This window comes from Miniopterus natalensis, chromosome 9 (genome assembly GCF_054644295.1).
Source record: "Miniopterus natalensis isolate mMinNat1 chromosome 9, mMinNat1.hap1, whole genome shotgun sequence".
Taxonomy (NCBI): Eukaryota; Metazoa; Chordata; class Mammalia; order Chiroptera; family Miniopteridae; genus Miniopterus; species Miniopterus natalensis.
Window position 1 is genome coordinate 15,651,794 of NC_142089.1, and position 22,715 is coordinate 15,674,508.

General features: G+C 40.3%; 1 protein-coding gene across 1 annotated transcript; it reads right to left on the minus strand.

Moving 5' to 3' along the window:
• Positions 1 to 1,535: 1,535 nt before the first annotated feature.
• On the minus strand, positions 1,536 to 21,481 carry DNAJC8 (DnaJ heat shock protein family (Hsp40) member C8). The gene is made up of 9 exons (XM_016216875.2): positions 21,391 to 21,481; positions 19,091 to 19,192; positions 13,438 to 13,494; positions 9,965 to 10,031; positions 9,352 to 9,446; positions 7,479 to 7,550; positions 4,898 to 4,989; positions 3,904 to 3,979; positions 1,536 to 2,362 (listed from the first exon to the last, which is right to left on the minus strand). Exons 1-9 carry the CDS (start codon positions 21,466 to 21,468, stop codon positions 2,240 to 2,242), a joined length of 762 nt encoding a protein of 253 aa, XP_016072361.1. The 5' UTR covers positions 21,469 to 21,481; the 3' UTR covers positions 1,536 to 2,239.
• Between the last annotated feature and the right edge of the window lie 1,234 nt (positions 21,482 to 22,715).

Sequence of the window (22,715 nt, forward strand, 5' to 3'; positions counted from 1 at the left end):
TATTGGCCAGTGACGTCTTTGGGGGGAAATCTGGCCTCCCAGATGAATTCTTTCTGCTTGGTAACTGGTATAACATGTGGTGCTGCCACAACCTCCTATGAAACTATGCAACTATGAGATAACAAACCCTCTGGAGAGGATGGCAGGGCGACAGTAAGAGCCCGGTTCCCTGGTGGTACTGTTGAGCCCATGAAAAATACCTGAAAGTGCCTGCCACCACACTTACATAAGCAAATATTCCCCTATTTGCTTACGCTGCTATTCCTTGTTGCTGAAAACATCCCTAACTGATGCATTGGCCTCTGGGTTCCAACTTTAAAAAGGTCACTTTGGCCCTGGCTGTTGTGGCCTCAGTTGGTTGCAGCATCACCCTGTGGTGCATCAAAAGGTTGCCAGTTCCATTCCAGTCACAGCACATACCTGGGTGGCAGGTGCAGTCCCCAGTGGGGGCAGCTACGGGAGGCAACCAATCAATGCTTCTCTCATACATTCATGAGTTTTTCTCTCTCCCTCCCTTTCCCTCTCTAAAACCAGTAAAGCATCCTCAGGTGAGGATTAAAGGAACAAGGTCACTTCCTCTCAAGGGCGCTCTCAGGGCAGCGGGCACATTGTGCCTTCCACGATCTCTGTACCTGTCCACGCACCTGCGTACCCAGCAGGCCGTGAGGCAGGCAGCAGGGTTCCGTGGTCCTCCCCATTGTACTCCTAAACCAGCGTAACTGTTGGACGAGTAAACACACCCATAACTGACTGCGGGCGCCTCCTCGAGGGCAAAGCCCGGCCCGGCCCTCACAAGCCTGCAGGGAAGAGGCGGTAGTGCATGTGCGCTGCAGTGAGATGGCTGTCACTTGCCAGGCTAGGAGGAAGAGCTGCTGCTCTGGGCACAGGACAGTCTGCATTACCTCATGACATGTATTACCCGACAAAACAGTTCCCTCCCTCTGCCTTGGTCATTTTAACCACCCCAACCCACCTTTGTGCTCTTATTAATCGGTAGTTGGGATGCACTCAGCTGCACTTGGAAGGGCAGTAAGACACCCATTCTTCTGTCCCCTCCCACAGGAAAGCAAATCAAAGTTGCAGTATCTCTTGATACTACGACAGATTATACCTTGTGATTATTATTCCTCTTTACTCATCTACGAAACACTGTAAAAAGTCTAATTTCAAGTCACTCAGTTTCTCGTATCTTCACATTTTAGGTGTCATTACTCTAGGGCTGATTTTATCTCACAGCGAGCAGAACATTTGAGTATATACGATAAGCTGTGTATTTTCACAAGTTATTTCATTTAATTCTCAAAATCGGTATCTTTACTTAACACAGAAAGAATATTGGCAATACCCACCGAGCACCGTGGAGCTACCTTATATATGCCATGGCTACTCCTCCCTCAAAACCACTACAGTAACCTATATTCCCACTGTGTACAAGAGGAGACTAAGGGTTAGCAAGTGAGTGGTAGGGAGCCAGAACTCCAAAGGATTTCAGGGGCCCGCCTTGGAATAATACCTGAAGAAGACTACACCAGTGGTTAGGGTATAAAAATTTATTACACATACAGAATATTACCACTAACGAATGCAGACAGGCTAGGACAAAATGGCGCCAGATGGAGGACAGCTAGCTCTTTGGAAAGTGAACAGGTTTGGGTGGCTCAGAGCTTCATGCCACTCGGGTTGGTCAATCAGATGGGACAGCACATGCCAAACACCTTGGGATGTCCAGGCATCAAGTGATTGCTCTGTGCGCCCAATGCCCTCCCTGTCTGACCTGGGGCTTTGGAGGATGCCACACCCAGAAGCAAGACAATGAAGCAAACGGGCTTCCCAAGGTGGCCCAGGCTTGTCTCTGAAGTCATAGCAACACCATTTTAAGCAATATGTTTAATTGGATGATTTCCACAAACTATACACGAAGTCTCTAACCATGACAATTCGGTGAAGTACAAAACGTTAAGTTACAAGCTGAGGGAAGAGAAGGCAACACCAGTGGTGGCACCTTCCAATCTTGGTTGGCCTAGGGGTGGGGGTAGAGGAAGCTTTCTTTTTAAACCGAGCCCCTCATTTCAATGTACAAAAGAATTACTCTGATTGATATTAAATTGTATTGAAAACAAAATGGCCTAAAAAGCAAATACTATTCTATGTTGGGGTGGAAATGGGAGGAAAGAATGAGTCCTTCAAAGCAGGAGGGGAGACAGCTGGGGATAGGATCCGTGGCTGTGATCCCAGGTGGTCACTCACGCTGCTCCATTTTTACTTTTGGTGGTCTCAGGAAGGTCCGATTCTTCTTCTCTTTCTTCCCCTTTGTATTTGCTTGGAAGTTTCGCCAGCTGTCCACACGACCGTCTCGACTTTCCTAAACACAAAAGAAGTTTGAGATACAGAAGCTAGTTAATAAGAGGAAGGGCCTGAACCTGCTCTGCCATCTCCCCTGTAACCTAGCTCAACCACCTGGAATAGTCAAAGAGTAGAAAAGAGCAGAGCTTTGCTCCAATTTCCATCGTCCCAGGAAAGTGTCATACCACCTCTAGAAGGCAGAATAGCCAGCAGCAGGTTGGGAGAGAACAAAATGAGTAATACTCATCTCAACAATATAGCCACCATTTGTTGGGAACCTCTGGGCTAGACACTTAGCATTTGCTACTTCTAATCCTCACAAAAAGTTGACTGTGGCCCAGCTGGCATCGCTCTGCGGTTGAGCACTGACCTAGGATCCAGGAGATCAAGGTTCGATTCCGGTCAGGGCACATGCCTGGGTTGTGGGCTCAATCCCCAATCGGGGGCATTGCAGGAGGCAGCTGATCAATGACTCTCTCATCACTGATGTTTTGATGTTTCTCTCTCTTTCTCTCTCTCTCTCTCCCCCCTTCCTCTCTCTGAACTCAATAAAGACATATTAAAAAAAAAAAAAAAAGTTGACTGTGGTATGTGTAGTGCTACCAGCATTTCACAAATGACAATACCAAGGTTCAGTAAAATCTAATCATTTTCTCAAAGCCATATGGCTGCCAGCCCGGAGTGGCTCAGTTGGTTGGGTGTTGTCCTATGCACCAAAGCATTGCCAATTTGATTCCAATCAGGGCTCTTGCCTAAGTTGAGGGTTGCATCCCCAGTCGGGGCACCCAATCAATGTTTCTCTCTCTCTCTCTCCCTTTCTCTCTCTAAGCATGTCCTCGAGTTAGAGTTAAAAAAAAAAAAAAAAAAAAAAGCCACACGGCTAGCCAGTATAGTACAGCCACTCTTTCCACTGCACCTTTCCTACTCCCCACCAAAACTCAGATGGAGGCTCAACACCAGCACCAGCTGTGCTGAGAGGGCCACTAGGGTCTCTTCCTCCTTATCGAGGGGCCTCCTCATTTTCTCTCTTTATTCATAGATGCAGTGGTACAGAAACAAAGTCATCAACTCTGGTTAGCCAATCCCTACCCTGAAACCTAAATGTTAGAAAAGACCAAATGTTGCTCAATTCAGAAAACTAGCTGAGCACCTGAAGGATGCAACTAGGATGTCAAAGAGAGGAGTCAAGTTCAAAAGCCGTGAGTCTCTCCGCAGGCAGGACCTCAGGTCCACAAGAACCTCAGTTTCTACTAAAAGACCTGTAAGTAGGGCACCACTCCATGTCTGCCCCCTAAATTATATGGGCAAGCCATTTTTCTTGAGCCCACTTGGCAGCTTATGCCTACCACAATCTCTGAAACATCATTCAGGGATCCTCACTGCCCTTGCCCAGGCTATAGAACTTAAAGGTGGCTGACGCAGGACAAGACTCTTCCCTGCATATCCCATCCCCTGACTGTCGGCCCCAGTCAATCCTGAGAATGCCCCAGGAACCATGTTTCTATGCTGGGAAGTTTTCTTACTCTGGAATAAGAATTCCTGGCCACCTTGGAAATTTACCTCAAAGTTTTTCTGCCACTCCCTTTCCCGTTTGGCTTTTTCTTGAGCTTCAATCTCTTCTTCTCTTTGTCGCTTCCTAGGAAGAAAACCAGACCATAGTATTTATACGACACTTAAGAGTGTGTTAACTATACAAGTTAAGGTATCTCCCCACAGAAGCAAGCATATAAAGTAAATCAATTTCCTAGGATTCTACAGAGATAGCTGCCTGGAAAGGGCTCAAAGTAGTTTCATAAATGTCTCATTCTAAAAAATGCAGATGAAACTGCATTTTTAGGGTGGTCTACTGACTGTGGTGGGGCTAAACTGCAGATAAACTCCCATTACACAGATAGACAAGATCATCAAAGCTCAGCCAATCCTAATAGTAGGTTCTGGGCTCAGCCACTGACAAAACTATCTTAAGAACCCAGGCCACCTTACTTCAGTAGAATGAGCATTACAATAACAGAGGCTCTTACTCAAGAGGATCTCTGCACAAAACCCTATCCTAAAATAAGGATATTTCAAACAACCTCAACTAGCAAAACCTAGTTACTGGTAAACACCAATCAACACCACAAAATACATAAACTAAATTAATCTCAAGATTTCTGATGAGCCAGGGAAACCATACTTTAGCACAATAAACATTGTATGTGTGATTACACTGTACAATACTACATACTCACCAAAGCTGCAGCCACTGGACACACAAAAGGTTCTGGCCTCAGTAACAATGACCTCAATAGCTACCTATTTCACTCCAGGAAGTCAGGAAGAAAGTACACAGCACTCCTGATTATAAACTTCCTAAGGACAGGTCCAGTCAGTATTTCCCAAAGTAAGAATTTCTTACCCTGGTGATTCAAAACTTTGGCTGTCTCAGATAACTATTTTAGAAAATTGTTCAGATGACATACTCTGTTATTCCTTCATTAGGAAAATCCCCGAAGAGCAATGCTGATTAGTCTAGGTATTCAGATACGGTTTAAATGACTATATTGATATGTACCTTTCATGCATCTCCTTGGCTTCTCTCTCCTTCCTTTTAATTTCCAGCTCAGCAAAGAGTTTCATGGTCTGTTTGTATACTGCTTGTTTGAACTACAAGAAAGTAAGAACAAAAGAAAATTCAACATTTTACCAACTACTTGAATCAAGTACTTTCGTATGGAGCCCAAGACAAAAGTAGATTAGAACTCAGCAAAGACAAAGATTCTTCAAAGAGAACCACTTAATGATGTTCTCAGGGAAGAAATAACACATCTGCCTCTGAGATCTTTCTGCTACTTTCACCATTCAGATAATATAACAAAACTTGCTCTAGTAAAAAGCACTACTTACTCATCACCACCATTTGAGATTTTGGAGGGACCTTTCATCCAAAGACCTTCCAAAAATAATTTTCTTTTTTTTTTTTCTTTTCACAAATATTTAAAAATTATTCTGTGCTAGGCACCAAACTAGATACTAGAGATACGAAGTTGCTATCAAGCGGAACAGACTTAGGGTGGTCTACTGACTGTGGTGGGGCTACTAGTTGCCACCCTCTGACACCTCACTGTCTCTTCTCCCGCCATCTAAAATCCCTTACCTTAAGGCACATGGCCACGCAACAGAAAAGTCTGTATTTCCTAGGCTTCCTTGTAGCTAGGTGTGGACCACATAACTTAAGTTTTAGCCCATGGGATATTAGGAAAAGTGATGTAGCAACTTCCTAAAGTTCTTAGAAGGAGCAGGCTTATCCCTTTTTGCCCCTGTCTTCTATTCTGAACTCTGAGGATGGAGGTAACATCCTTGTTGGAAGAGTCAGAAGAGACAGAATTCTGGGATAACACATGTTCCAGGGCTCCCATACCAACAGCCATCTCCCCAGAGTCTATTACACAGATCAGAAAACAAACTGCTATCTTGTTCAAACCACCATCATTTTGGGTCTCAGTTGTACGCAGCTGAACTTATATTCTAACTAACACACTGACAGAAAGAGTTAACACATTAGATAGAAAACAGAACTCTATCTTTAAAGCTTTTCCCCTAAATATAAAATATTTTCAATATACAAAGAAATACAGAAAATAACCCATCATGCAGATTTCAGAGGGCCTATATCCTAAAAGCAGACACTGGAGTAAAGAGAAATATATGAAGAAAAAAGAAAGAAAAGGAGCCCCCAAATTTCTCACTTCTTTTAATATTGTTACCTGCCCACAATGAAAGCAATGCTGGCCAACTCCAATCCCTAATGAGGACAAACATCAAAGGAGAAGAGTCTGTCATGAATATTTTAATATCTTTAAAAGCTCTAAACTCTCCTGGATGAACAGTGGCTGGTGATTTTCAATATTTTATTTTTTCCAAATTTTCTATCATTAGCATGTATTCTTTTATAATAAAAAAAAAAGACAACAAAAAAGTCAGGGTTCCTAACAACTTAGAAAAACCAAGGAATATTTGTAAGAGGGTCTTCAGAAAAGACTAGAGAGGATAATTAAAGGGAAGACAGAATGAGACTGAGGAAAATATGGCCTAGAAGTTCTCAAGCAATGTTACCACACAGAAGATGGGACCAGTCAATGTTAGCAAAATCACTGAAGCAAGAGAAGCTGATGGGAAGTTTCCCTAGCAAGACAGCCTCTCCGCTATAAATCTTTAAAAACAAGGTAGGCGTATGGGTAAGTTACATGTTGACCTACACTGAGGCAAGATTAAGATGACTTTACATTTTTCAGGCTAGAGAGGCAAAAAGACACAAATATTTAAACAGAATAGTCTCTCTTAACCAATCTCCACTAAGTTAGCCAATGCTCTCCATATCTATGTAAAATTATACCTAGAGAACAATGAGAACTCATGGCTAGTAGACAGATGTTTAAGAGTCACTTGTGCAGGTTCAATCCCCGGTTGGGTGCATGAGGGAGGCAAGGCAAATCGATCAATGTTTCTCTCTTATATCGATGTTTCTCTCCCCCAACACCCCCCAAAATCAATAAAAAATAAATAAATAATCTTAAAAAGTCATTTGTGATTGTTCCCAAAGCTGTCTATGCTGGCTGCAATTAATACTATACTTGTGTGATTTAAATATCACAGAATTCATGAATGTGGTTATAAAAATGTTTGTTTCTTTTAAAGCTAAATATAACACTTTACAAAAACTCAATAGCCATAAGTTCCTAAAAATAACTGCTATTGAATGAGGTACAGGTGAAACAGCTAGAAAAGATTAGAAAAAAATTATAAATATCTAGGATTTTGCTCTTAGTACGTTTCACAAATACCTAAGTTTTCAAAGTACTTCAAAAGAAATTAAAAGTACTAAATACTATCGATAATGTTTCGTGTATGTGTTTCATAAAATAAATTCAACTACAAACTCCAGTGAGCTAAAATACACTCAAAGAAAAAGGCCGTAGCCCTTTGATAAAAAAGGGGTGAATTTTTTAAAAGGGTGAATAAATGCACATTTGATATTTTAAGTTAAAATAAAATGGTTATAGCACGTATGCATCACTCTTCAGGCTGTCCTCTCTTTAACCCACCAATCAGTGAACCCAAACACAGGAGATAAGGTGGCTTTTCCCTTAACTCACCAGCTCTGGATCATCCTCCTCTACATTTGTAGGTTTTCCTTCCTTCTTTAATTGCTTTTTTCGCTCTTTCACCTAAAAAAAAATTTTTTTCATCAAAAAATAAGCATTCATTCTTTGAGAGTAGCCAATAAGCTGCACACACAATATGGGTACTTTTCTATACATACAACAAAAAGTTTGCATTGAAAAAAGATGAGCCTCCCCTCCAAAACAGCAGTGCAACCAAGGAAAACTAGGAACAAGGGGTTTTCTCTAACCTCATCTAAAATCCAATCTACCTGTAAGGATGAACGGGGACCAGCAAGGAAGCTGTTCCCAACTCATTAAAAAAATCCTAGGCCAGATCAAAAGAGCCTTTGAAAATTAACACATTACCCATTTATCTTTCTCAGTTTGTAGTTATGTGTTTATAGTAAAGAAAATATATGTGTCAAGTTTTAGAAGAATATACAGAATAAGTATTGTTTTCCTGGCATTTCTACAACTTGCATTTTTAATCATTTTCACTTTGAAACCTCTTTACACTAATAATTTTCACAAAGTGTTAATTGGTGTTTTTATCACTTTGGCAACTATTGAGATCCAAAAAAATGAAATATACTCATTCACAAAAGAATGACATTATTCCATTAAACAATCATTCAGTGTTGTACACCAGCAAAAAGCAAAGTGCTTTCCAAACTCAGAAAGGCCCCACTGCCACCTTGTGGCCAGAAAGACTGAGGATGGCTCCTTTACAAGCAAAATACAGATGAAGGGTAACCACCACAATGGTTCAAGTACAAATTGTCAGGTACTTTTCTGATTTTGCCAGAACTGGGCCTACACGTACCATTTCCAACACATGACCAGAAGGACATAATTTTGGTTGTCCATCTCCTCTTTTTCCTCATTTTCCTCGTCTAAACTTGGAGTCATTATCATTACTGGTTATGAAGTTCTGGTTTAGATTACAAAAGCTCTTCAAAGAAAACATCCATATTCACTCCCGATTGAAACAGCCCTTATAAATGGTCTCAAGATTCTTGCTCCAGCAAGTAAAAAATTAAAACAAAGACCTTTCTTAGCTCAAGCGAGCAACCTTAACATTTTCTACCACTCAGGAGATTTCAGTAATGCAATAAAAATTAACACCAGCTCTAACTAAATTTATTTCAATTGAGTCCTTCCCTATTATTAATAAAGACATGTAGCTCCTCCTATGTTTTAAAAAAAATCTACTCATATCCCCTTGTCAACCTATTTCAAGTCCATGTTCCAACCCCTTAACGGAGACAAGCATAAAAATCAAGGGTCACCCAGCTGGTGTTGCCCAATGGTTGAGCATCAACCAATGAACCAGGAGGCCATAGTTCTATTCCCAGTCAGGGCACATGCCCAGGTTCAACTCCCAGTCAGGACACATGCCCAGGTTGCAGGCTTGATCCCCAGTAGGGTGTGTGCAGAAGGCAGCCAATCGATGATTCTTTCTCATCATTGATGTTTCTCTCTCTACCTCCCTCTCTCTGAAATCAATAAAAACATATTTTTAAAAAATCAAGGATCAAGTGTCACATGGCTGCTCCACTTCTTCACTCTCAAATGGGGTAATGTGACATGTAAATAGAGGACAAGAAAAGCCCTCTCTCCACAACACAGGACTGGTAAGGAAGGAGGTCAGAGAAGTGTCCTAGCCACTTCTCATCCTGAGCTCTAAGGGTGAATTATAGCTTTAGACACTCACTATTCACTACCTCCACAGCAAAGTGGTATAGACCAAGTATGCAGTCACAATTACACTGGCAGGCATTGCTATGTTAACATTTACCCTCCTACAAGGTGCCCAAGGCTTGCTAATACTTCCTGTAAACACAGCAGCACTATAAATACTTACAGTGTGTTCCACGTATTCTTTTCCTGCCTGAATTACATCCAGGGCCCTCTTCTTTTGTTCCTGATCCAGTAGCAACTTGTAAGCTTTGTCCACAGCTAATGCAAAACATTGAAATTAACTGTTTCTGCAAACACCCTCTGCAAGTCTGAACTATACTCAGGCAGTGTAAATGGACTTGAGCCATCTAAAAGTATTCCCTACTTTGTTAAATTATTTACTGTTGTTAAACTAATTTTAAAAACCATACAACTACAGCAATGACTTTCCTTGAGAGCGTTGGAAAAAATTAAATATCCACTCAAGACTACATACACCACATCTAGGTTTAATTCAGCGATAAAACATTGCCAATTATTTTTTATGTTCAGAGAAAAAAAATGATCCTATGCAATAACAGTCTTTGTTGGCACAAAGAAGTTTTAACAAAGCAAATTTAAGGTCTATTTGTTAAACAGCAACATTTTGCTTTGGAATGACAACTGTTCCACTGAAAACCAGCTTCTTCATGGCCAGAAGACAAAACTATTATATTCTTTTCTTGATCCAGGACAAGCAACAGTTCATCCCTAACAATGACAATATATTATTCAGAAGCAGGTAAATTTACAAATACCTTCAAAAGCCTTTTGTGCTCTGTCAGCATCATCTTGATTTTTGTCAGGATGCACCAAGATGGATAACTATAATAAGAGAAAGGTTAGGTTTGTCAAAAAGAAACATTTACTCTTTGCCTGCACTCTTTAAACCAAAAGCTCTAAGGTACTATGGCAAAAAAGACTATTAATCCAGAAGCATTTTTTTAAATTAATAAATATCATAAAATGCCCAGAAATACTGGCATTTAACAAAATTCAAGCACCAAAAGGTAAATGCACAACTGGGAAACATTAGGGTTTTAATCACAATGTTGAAAATAAATGTAAGCCTAGCATTATGAGGATGTTATCATTGGGGAGGGGAGGGACATTGAAAACTACCAAGTTCAGCCCGGCCGGGCTTGGCTCAGCGGCTGAGCGTCGACCTAGGATCCAGGCGATCGGGGTTCGATTCCCAGTCAGGGCATATGCCCGGGTTGCGGGCTATCTGATCAGTGACTCTCATCATTGATGTTTCTATCTCTGTCTCTCCCTCTCCTTTCCTCTCTCTGAAATCAATAAAGATATATTTTTAAAAAAAAGAAAGAAAACTACCAAGTTCCAGTTAGGTTTCTTATTCTGAGCAGAAAGGAGGAGAAAACAGGTATGAGACATCCTCTCTAACCTAAAAGAACTTCTAATATAAAACTGTGGTTCTCAATTCTGGCTGTGCTCCAATCCTGTGAAGTTTTTAAAAAATACGAATACCTACTTTCCACCCTCAGAACTTCTAAGTGAGTGAGTCTCTGGCATCTGTTAAACCTCTACTAGAATGGATATCAGATAATAGTAAGGAATTAGTGTTAATTTTGTTAGGTGTGACAAATAGTTATGCAAAAGATGTCCTTTTTTATTTGGGGTTTTCATGCTGAAGTATAAGGGTGAAGTATTATGGTGTCTGTAATTTACCTGTCAACAATTCAGCCAAAAATATATGGTTAATAAAGTGAACTGTTGCAAATAGATGGTGAGTATATGGGTGTTCATTGCTCTATTCTTTCTTTTTAAAGTACATATAATTATAAAATCTTATGTCAAAATAAAAAACAAAAATCTCCACAGCTGATTCTTTTAGGCAGCCATGGTTAAGAACCATGGACTACTGTCATTGATAGACAGAAACCAACTAGTTAGAACAGAGGGAGTGTGTTGAGGGATGATAGCAAGTGGGAATCTACTGCTAAATCCTACATTACTAGAGACAAAATCCTGGGGTCTAATTCCAACTTCAATCACATACTAGCTATAGGACCTTAAGCAACTCAACCTATCTCCACCTCATCTTCCACCTATATTAGGTACTTACAGTTCAGTGTGTTGAAGTTTGAAATGAAATAATGCAAGTAAAGAACTTAGCATACTCTATAACACACACTGACAACAGTTAGCATATAAAGAGAACATACTATATACCAAAACCTATTCTAGTGTTTTATGTGTATTACCTCATTTAATCCTCATAACAACCCCACAAGGTAAACACCATTATTATGTGCATTTCACAATTAAGGTAACAGGCACAGAAAGGTCCAAAGTAACTTGCCCAGTTCAAACTGCTTATAAGAGGTACAGCCAAAATTGAAACTCAAGTCTTATAGCTCCAGGTCATATTAACTATTAGGTCATATTAATGACTAAATAAAAACTCTTATTATAAGAGTTCTTTATATAGCTACATAAAAAGTTGTTTTGCCCGGCCAGGCGTGGCTCAGCAGCTGAGCACTGACCTAGGATCCAGGAAATCGAGTTCAATTCCTAGTCAGGGCACATGCCCAGGTTGCAGGCTCGATCCCCAGTCCGGGGTGTGCAGAAGGCAACCTATCAATGAAGACTCCCTCATCATTGATGTATCTCTCTTTCTCCCTCCCTTCCTCTCTCTGAAATCAATAAAGATACATTTTTTAAAAAAAAAGTTGTTTTGACTATGGATTTGAATGTTTGCATATTAAATTGGGAAAGACTAATACATTACATTAGGAAACTTGAAATTTTAGAGAAAGAAAAAATCTGAATACATGTAAGTAGAAAGTACAACTCAGGAAGAAAAAAACTGCAAAATTATATAATGGGAAATGATTGAGTAGGCAAAGATAAAAAAACATCAAAAACATCTTGGCTTAATAGATCATAAGATGATTATGAGTCAGCAATGAGGGGGCAACTGTACTCAAGAAGCAAGCATAACACTGGGTATTAACAAGTATGTCATGTGGAGCTGAGAATAATATTCAGCACTGGTCAGGCCCCTTTGAATACGTAGGACAGCAATTTTCGACCTTTTTCATTTCATGGCACACATAAACTAATTAATAAATTTCTGTGGCACACCAAAAAATATGTTGTATTTTTTGCCAATCTGACAAAAAAATAGATAAAATTTTTTAAATTAACATCCTAGTTTTTTTTAAATGTTTTTATTGATTTGAGAGAGGAAGGGAGAGGGAGAGAAAGACAGAAACATCGATGAGAGAAACATCTATCTGCTGCCTCCTGCACGCCCACTACTAGGGATCGAGCCTGCATCCCAGGCATATGCCTTGACCAAGAATCAAACTGGCAACCTCTTGGTGCATGGGACGACGCTCAACCAACTGAGCCACACTGGCCAGGTGAAATAGGTATACTTTTGATTCATTCCCATCAGACAGCTATTGCTGTGTTGGCTGTTGTCATTTTTTTATGTCAGTCTAAGGGAAAAGAGGTCAGTGCCCCTGACTAAATAGTCAGGTATTGCACATTTTAAAAATTCTTGCAGCACACCGGTTGAAAATTGCTGACATAATACATAAGAGAAATAAAGAAGTTGAGGAGAGTTAAAAAACAAAAAAACGACACGAAATACATACAAAATCCAATTTGTAAAGACATTACAGGGAGTGTGATTATTCAACTCACAGAAGGAAAGGCTGGGGGTTACTCAAACTCTCAAAACTACTTTGTAGCTCGAGTTATTAAACATTAGAATGAACAAGAAGCTGATGTTGTGGATCTCCTTTCCCAGAGAATTGCCAAAAAGCATTCCTTATATTAAACCACTTATCTCTTGGGTATTTATTTAAGTTTACAAAAAAAAAATGATTGAGGAATGGGGTCCTAAAAATAAAGAACTGCTACAAATCATTTAACATGTTCTCTCCTGGAAGCCAGGGTAGATTTAGTAAGTATGACTCCATGTAAGCTCTACAATTCTACCTTGTACTTCTCCCTTTTAATTAAGGGGCTAGAGAGATTCTATTTGGATATAAAATTCTTTCTACTCAGAGGTAAGCTATGGCCATTAAAGATTTTATGTCACTATGAGGTTTTTATCTAAGAATTAATAGCCTTAAGTTTAAAAAAAGAAAGGTCACATATTGGCCCAAAAGTTGTAATAGCAAGTCTTAAGAACCATCACATGCTTACATTTTCAAAATGTTCAAACTCCATCCATTACAGGGAAATAGTACCATACCTGCCGAAACCTCTTTTTTATTTCTTCATCTGTCACTTCAGGATCTATCTGAAGAACCTGAAAGAATCAAAATCAACACTGTAAAAGAAATTAAAAAGAATTCATAAATTTAAGAGATGCCCAATAACTATACATATTATAATCAACATCTAGAATAGTACTCAGCTATTATACTCAAATATAAATGAGCAAATAGATAATAAAATAATAGCTATACTGTTTTAGGTTCTCAATTAATACAGTAGTTATTTTCACTCCATCAGAAAAAAATAATAATTTATTTTATACCCAGAGACATATTTCCAAACACTGAGAAAATGTATTTCTCCTTCATTCATTAAGAGAAGTACCCACTGCCTATCCCCTACTTACCTTTGCAAATGTAGAGAAAGCACAGAACTCAACAGGGAAAAAATAAGGCTGGCTAACTGATCTTCACCTCAATCGAGAAATGCCCACTTGGCTTCACTTTGTATCTATAATTTACATGGCCTGATGGTTCTCAACTCAGAGTGAACATCGCAATCACCTGTGGAAACCTGAGATCAATGCCTGGGGCCCCCCTCTAGGAAAGTCTGATTCCAAATGGCAGAAACACCTGTATTTTCATTTTTATTTTTTTAGCAATACTGTCATAAAAAATAAATTTAATCATTCTTCTCCAAGCCTGGGTATCCTAGTTTTGACATTCCTCATCAAGGATTCTAATCCCATCACCACAAATACATTCACTCAAATATTGTATATAGTAGCTACTGCCTGCTGAATACACTGCTACATACTAGAAATGCGAAGGTAAATAGGTAAGGGGACATGTTTATAAATATATATATATATTTTAAAGAACTTTACTTTTTTTTAAAAAGATTTTTAATTGATTTTTTTAGAGAGGGAGGGAGGGACAGAAACATCAACTAAGGGTCAGTTATTAAGGGCAGTGGGAGAGGAAAAAATAAAAATGAAAATATATCTTAATGTGAAAAATACATACAGCCCTGGCCAGTTTGCTCAGCCGTTAGAGCACCAGCCTGGGGACTGAAGGTTTGCTCAAGGGTTTGAGTCCTGGTCAAGGGCAGTACCTGGGTTGCAGGTTCAATCCCAGGCCCCGTAGGGATGCATGCAGGAGGAAGCAGGTCAATATGTCTCTTTCACATCAATGTTTCTCTCTCTCTCCCCCTCTCTCCTTCCCTTCTACTCTCTCTGAAAAGCAATGGAAAAGGTATCTTCATATGAGTATTAACAAAAAAAACACCACAACTTTATGATGCCCATCCTACAGAGTGGCCAACACATTTTGCATGAAAGACAAAAGTTTTAATGGACAGTCATGGAATCCTGCCCAAACACAATCTCACACTTTCCTAAGTGTACCCACCTCCCCACATCTTTACACATCCAAATATATTTCCTATTGTCAGGACAGGAGCTACAGGGCAGTGAGTTCCACTTCCAGAACCACATTAACTAGTAGGGCATTAAAACCCTAGCCTTCATACAGGTCCCAGTGATCTCTCACTTCTCGTCAATCAGTTCTCCACAGAAACACTAATTACCCTAAAACATAATTGCCTAAGTTATATGATTACTTGTCCCCTTCCACGGTACTATGCTCAATTTAAAAGTATGACTTAATAGGAAAAAACATGACAATAGAAAGAACATACCATCAAATTCTTTATTACCTCTCAAACAAATTATCTCCCCCTATGCCTGCCCTCTCCAAAATTGTATCAAAGGTATTCTTTTGTCTTCCCCTTCTCTTTCTGAGCAATACAATCCAAATACATTAAGTGGTGACAGGCAAAGCAGACATCTACTTTGGGTGGAGAGTTATGATGGCCCAGAGCAGAGTGTGAGAGCCCATCTGGAATGAAGAAGACAGTGACAACACTGGGAGTGGTGGCCAGTCACAGTGCTAGAGCCCAAACTGGGTGAGAAGAGCATTCACAAACAAGAGCAGCCCAACACGGAATGCCGAAGTAGGCTAAGGAGGGCATCCTGGCATAGGGTTTTAGGTAGGCAGCCTGGTACAGTGTTAGAACATAAGCAGGGTGAGACTGTTAACATGGGAGGGTAGCCCAGTGCAGGGTGCAAGAGCGCAAGAAGAAAGAGGAAGCCATCCCCATTGAAGTAGAGCCCAATACAGGGTGTTTGACACCAAGCAGGGTAAGGAGAGTGTCCACAAGGAAAGGTGGTCTCGTACAGGGGTCCAGGCAAGGCCATCTCCACAAAGGAGTGGCCTAGTATGGGGTGTGGAAGCTTGTACATGGTAACAGGGGTGCCCATGCAGGAGGGCATCCAGTGCAAAAGGGCAGCCCAATGCAAGATACTGGCGCTCTAGCAGGGTGTGGGGAGCATTTATGTAAAGTACGGCTGGCACCAAGAGTTGGAACCTGAGCAGAGTGAAGAGGGACTCCATGCAGAGGAGTGTGGACTCAAAGCCCAAGTCAAAGCCCAAGTAAGATGAAGAGTGTAGAAATGGTGTTCGTTTGGCGGGGAGGATGCTGTAGCCCAAGAGGAATGAAAAGAGCCTCCAGGGGTTGAGGGCAGACACAAGGAACCAGAACCAGGTGAGGAATACCACATGGAAGGGTGACCTGGCATGGAAGTTTGAGCTCAGTTGTGGAAAGAAGGGTTTTGCAGTGAGGCAGCACAGTGTTGGTGTCAAGAGTAAGGCAGGGTGAGGGCATTCACTTGAGGGGAGGAAAGGCAATGGGAGATCACCTGCATATAGGAGGATCAATTAAGTAAACACATATAAAGATTTCTCACTAGAGAAGGGAAAAACACCTAAAATAAACCCTGCGTGGGATTGAAATTGGATGTAAATATGTATGTACACACACACACAGACACATACTCTCTCTCCTTAGCTCTATCCACCAATAGAATCTGGGAGGAGTGACATCCCAACTACAATGAGTACACCTAATACTCAAATCTTGATTTTAAATACCATTCTTCACTAAAACGAACCAGGGCTCCTCTGTGAAACAGGAATTCCAGGCTGGGTCAGGAAAAGTATAAGAGTGCCTAGTAATCAAAGCATGATGACGACATATAAAAAAGACAGGAGCTCACTTGAAAGGTAACCTACTTGCCAAAATTGGGACAATTTGAACATCAAAATAAATTGATATCTAAATATAACCCACTGACTAATATAGAAAACCCCAAGTCCATACTGACAAATTAATAAATTGAAACTCTGATAAGGAAAGGATATTTACACAATCTCAAAGTACCTCCCCATAAAATATATTACAAATGGGGAAAAAAAGTAACTTCATAAAAAAACCTCGCAAGCAACTCTTGTATTTAATTTTTTTTTTTTTTTTTTTGAGAGAGAGATTTGTTATTCCACTTATTTATGCATTCATTTGTTTCTTGGATGTGCCCTGACTGAGGCTCAAACCCACAACCTTGGCATATCTGGACAACACTAACCAACTGAGCTCCCCAGCCAGGGCTAGCAGGTAACTCTTTAAGTGATCAAATTAACATGATTAGTAATGAGATAAATCAAAATCATGCACCACTTTTTTTTTTTTTTTTTAAATACGCTTTTATTGATTTTAGTGAGGGGAAGGGAGAGGGAAAGACAGAAACACGGATGGGACAGAATCAACATTGATTGGCTGCCTCCTGCACACCCTCACCAGGGATTGAGCCCGCAACCCAGGCATGTGCCCTGACTAGAAGCAGAACTGGCAACCTCTTGGTGCATGGGTCTACGTTCAACCACTGAGCCACCCTGGCCATGCAATCAAGTTACCACTTTATAGGGTGCAGACAAAAATGCAGTATCACTTCTGAGATATTCCTGCCAACGTTGCATAAACCTATTCTAACATGAAGCAGCATCAAATAAACTCAAGTTGAGAGACATGCTACATAATAACTGGTCTGTGATCTTCAGAAATGTGAAGATCACAAAAGTCAAGGAAAGACTTAGGAACTGTTCCAGACTGAAGACTAAAGAGACATGACAACTAAATGTAACAGGAGATTCTGGACTGGATCCTTTTGTTATAAAGGTCATTACTACTCGGCCGGGAATGGCTCAGTGGTTGAGCATCAACCTAGGATCCAGGCGGTTGGGTTCAATTCCCGGTCAGGGCACATGCCCGGGTTGTGGGCTTGATCCAAAGTCGGGGGCGTGCAGGAGGCAGCCAATCAATGACTCTCTCACATTGATGTTTCTCTCTCTCTCTTTCCCTTTCACTCTCTGAAAAGCAATGGAAAAAATATCCTCGGGTGAGGACTGAAAAAAAAAACAACCAGAAGCAATGGATGAACTTTGAAAATATTATGCTAAGTGAAATAAGCCAGACACAAATGTTGTATGATTCCACTTATATGAGGCACCTAAAATAGGCAAATTCATAGACAGGAAGCAGATCAGAAGTTACCAAGGGCTGGGAGTTATTATTTAATGGGTTTGGAGTTTCTATTTGAAATGATGAAAATTTTCTGGAACTGAATGGTGATTGTGGTTGTACAACATTGTAAATGTACTTAACGCCACTGAACTCTACACCTACAACTGGTTAAAATGGTTAATTTTATGTTATGTATATTTTACCACAATAAAAAAAGTTTTTTATAAGTGTTCAGTGTTATTTTTATGTTAACAATACTCATTTCAATTTATAATTGTGAACAATTAGAAGCTAATTTAAAAATCCTACAATAAAGGATTTAAATAGTAATTATAGAGACTTTTTAAATAATGCAAAACTATACTTTATATGACCCTTATTTTTAAATAAAACTTTTAAAACAGATTGAATATAAACAGTAAGGAGTAGCTATTTCTCTTAGGTAGAATTTACATGATTATTTATTCTTGCTTTTTTTTTTATCCTCACCCAAGGATATTTTTTCCATTGCTTTTCAGAGACAGTGGAAGGGAGTGGAAGGGAAAGGAAGGGAAAGGAAGGGAGAGAAAGGGAGGGGAAAGGGGGGGAGAGAGGGAGGGAAGAGAGAAGGAGAAAGGGGGAGGGGGAGGGGGAGGGAGAGATTTGAGAGAGACACATTGACTGGTTGCCTCCCGCACACGCCCCAACCACGGCTGGGGATCAAGGCTGCAACCGAGGTATGTGCTTTTGGCCAGAATTGAACCTGGGACCCTTCAGTTCTTGGGCTGACACTCTAACCACTGAGCCAAACTGGCAAGGGCTATTCTTGCTTGCTTTATATTTCAAACTTTAATAAGAAATATGATTTACTTTTATAAGGAGGAAAAGTTTCAAGTTATAAAACTAAGGAAACCCAAAAAGTGTATTTCTTTGTCTAAAATCTTGTGATAATTTTTTGGTTGTTGGGATTTTTCACACTTTAATTGTGGTGAAACAGAAAATTTTAACAAGCAAATTAAATCGAAGATCCTAAATTTATCAAAGCTAGCTATCCCTTCACATCTGAAAATAAATCCATATATATTTGGGTTGCTTAAAGATCATGGAGGATATATGATAGGGCAAAGACTCTCATTTTCCTTAACATACTACCTCCCAGGTTCTGCTCACAATAAAACCACTCAAGTTCAATTCCAACTATAATATAAATTAGGTGTATGTTCTGATGTAAGCCTGCCTGCAACTATGCAAAGCTCCCCATCATAACACCACAGCAACATCAGACAACTCACCTCAAATGGGTTCAAATTGAAGTAGGAGGAACCAGGACGGGTCAATCTTTCAATCTGATTTTTGGACGTTAAAACTGAATCTCTCTTCTCTATTTGTTTCACCTAACATAGAAGAGACAAAAACTTCATTAGTAAAGCTGAAAAATTCTGAATTGTCATCCTAACAAGTTACTCACTGGCATGTTGAGCAAACATCTGTGTGTCTACGTGTGCAGGTTAACCACTCTGAGGAATAATTACAACAGCTACCATGTGTTGAATTTTAATAATGTGAAAACTTTACATATATTTATTCCTCTCAACAATCTTATACAGTAGATACTATTATCCCCATTTTATAGATAAGAAAACTGAGACTTAGAGAGGTTAACTGACTTGTTTCCAATTACCCAATTTATAAATAAGAATTTTAATCTTAACAGTTTGATTCCAAAGCAACCATTGAGAGAATTCAGTGTCACATCCACCACCTTCAAAGAGTTTCCACTCTAATGATAGATTTACTCAAGTGTGTTCATACTTTACAACTTTTTAAAAGAAAAAATACAATTACATTTATATATATATATATATATATATATATATATATATATATATATATATATGTTAAAGCAGCATTTAAAAAGTATGTGGGAGAGAGCAAATAACTGCCTACCTAACTCTAATAAAGTTAGAAAAATTCCTGGCCTGAAGACAACTTGAAGAACAGGCCCCTGGTAGTTCCAGGAAAGCATCCTTGATGCCACTATCAGACTTGGAATGCCAGTTGGAATGAACATCTGGTATGCTACTTACCATCTTTATTCCTCTGGCCAAATGAATTTGGAAAGAATTTTGTAACATAAAAATCCATTCCTTCTTAGCATCTTCACTCTCTAAAATAGCATGCCAATCCCCTCACCCCCCATCTTCTTTCCCAGGCTTACTTTTCCACACAGCGCTTAAATCACTACCTGACGTTATATTGTACATCTGTTTGTTTACTGTTTATCCCTCTCTATAGAATGCAAGCTCTAAGAAACAAAAATAAGATTTTCCTGTCTGCTGTTCACTATCATATCTGCAGCACAGAAACAGTACACTAGTACATGTCAAGTGCTCAATGAACAACGACTGAATGATTGAAGGGTCCTCCTTTATGTACTTTCTCTCATCCAACTCAAGTCAGGGTGCTGTTGTTTTTCTTTTCTTTTTAAACTAAGATTTGTTAAGTGAAACAATTCATCATAATTGCTGAACACTTTCACGTGAATTAGGCATTTCAAATGGACTATAAAGGATGTGTTAATTTCCGTGTTTAAATGTAATACTTAGGAGAAACTACTATGTAACACACACTGTTACAAATACCAGAGATAAAAGATGAACGTGACATGGTGCTTCACTCCGAGTAGCTCACAGCCTGCTGAGGAGCAACTCCATTCCTCAAATCCAAGTCAACTTAATAAGCTCCGTCTTTGGCCTTAAGTCTTACCGAGATGCTTCTGCTTATGAAATCCTTTCTTATATATTAACTCCATTACCCCTCATAAAAACTCGTTTTAATATTGATTCGTTTTACAGACATGGAAACGAGATCTGCAAAATCAATGCCTTGAAAGAATTCAATCACAGTCAACTGCCATGCACGAATCCAATCCGAGGTCCTCGGGCTCCAAATGGTATGTTTTTCCTTCATTTATTCATTCTTTAATTTACTCAACACATATTTACTGAATAACCGTATGTAGTAAGTGCTGGAAATGCGATGGTAAACGAGGCTCAGGTCAAACTGACGCCTGTCCTAACGTGATACCAAGTTGTTACAAATTATTTCACCTCCCTAAACCTCAGGTTTGTCATCTGTAAAATGGAGATGCCTACCTGGCATGATGCACAATGCCTGGCATTCGCGAATGGCAGAAATAACCACTAATACAATCATTATAGAGGACTAAGTAGAGAGGGCTTCCGTTTAAAATAAAAACGGGGGCCTGGACGGTTAAGTAGCCCCCAGGAAGGCCGGCCTCTGCCAGCCCTGACTCCGCGAACTTGGGAAACTCTACGCGCGCCCAGGTACTTCCTTGGCCAGGATCTCTGTCTACCCGCTGACATCGGACCCAACCCCGTTTTCGTTGCCCAGGGGGTCCCCCAGCAGCTATCAGGGAGAGACGCACACACACCCCCAGCCCCGCGCCGCCCCGCAGGCCAGACAGCAGCCGCCCAACGGTCCAGGCCAGGAGGGCCACTGCCTTCGCCCGCTGGGAGAGTAGGTCCAGACGGGGTCGCCCCGGTGCCACTACTCATTCCTCGTAGATCACCTCACTGTAGAAGGTCATAAATGCCTCCTCTGTGCTCCCTCCGCCGCCCGAAGCCCCGCTCTCTCCTGAAGCCGCCATTTCCCCGGCCCAGCCACCACGTGACTCGTCTGCGCAGGCGCTGCTTCACGTGACTCGTACAGGCCCGCCTCTCTGGCCTCACCGCTTTCCTTGCGGCCCTTAAAGGGCTCCGAGCACAGCCGCACACAGCTAACCAAAGACTCTTGTTTTTAAAAATTGAGGTAAAATACACATGACATACAATTAATCATTTTAAAGTGAACAACTCATTGGCCTTTAGTGCATTCACAGTGTTGTGCAACCACCACCTCTATCTAGTTCCAAAACAGTTTTATCACCCCAAAAGGATACCTGGCACCAATTAAGCTGTTCCTCCCATTCCCCTTACTTCCCAACCACTCTGTATTCTGTCTCTATAGATTTACCTATTATAGACATTTCATATGAATGCAGCCATACAATATGTGACCTATTGTGTCTGCCTTCTTTCACTTAGCATGTTTTCAAGGTTTATCTAAGGTATTGCATGTATCATTCCTTAGTTACTTTTTATGGTTGAATAATATTCCACTGTCCTGTATGTATATACCACAATTTTATTCATTCATCAATTGTGGACATTTGGGTTGTTTCTATCTTTTGGCTATTGTGATGATAGTGCTGCTGTGAACATGAGGCTACATGTATTTGTTTGAGTACTAATTTTCAATTGGGGTTGGGGGGTATATGCCAAATACCTAAAGTGAAATTGCTGAGTCATATGAGAATTCTATATTTAACTTTTGAGCAACTGCCAAGCTGTTTTCCACAGCAGCTGAAACATTTTACATTCCCACAAGCAATGTCCTTTTTTTTTAAATGGAAGTATTTTTTTGTGGGTTTTTTTTTTGTTTATTTTTTAAAAGTATATCTTTATTGATTTCAGAGAGAGGAAAGGAGAGGGAGAAAGAGAGACAGAAACATCAGTGATGAGAGAGTCATTGATCAGCTGCCTCCTGCACGCCCCCGACTGGGGATCATGGCGATCCATCCTGCAACCCGGGCAAGTGCCCTGACCAGGAATCAAACCCCGATCACCTGGATCCCAGGTCCATGCTCAACCCCTGAGCCACGCCCCGCTGGGCTCCTTTTTTCTTTAATTACAGCCATCCTGGTGCCTAGATGGATCTTTTGCACAAACTCAGTATGACCCTCCACTGGATGCCCAGCCTACTCCATAATCAAGAAATAGCAGTATCTGAGAAGTAGAAACAGTGTTTCTGAAACTGGAATGGTACTTAAAGATCATCTAGAAACACATCGAATTA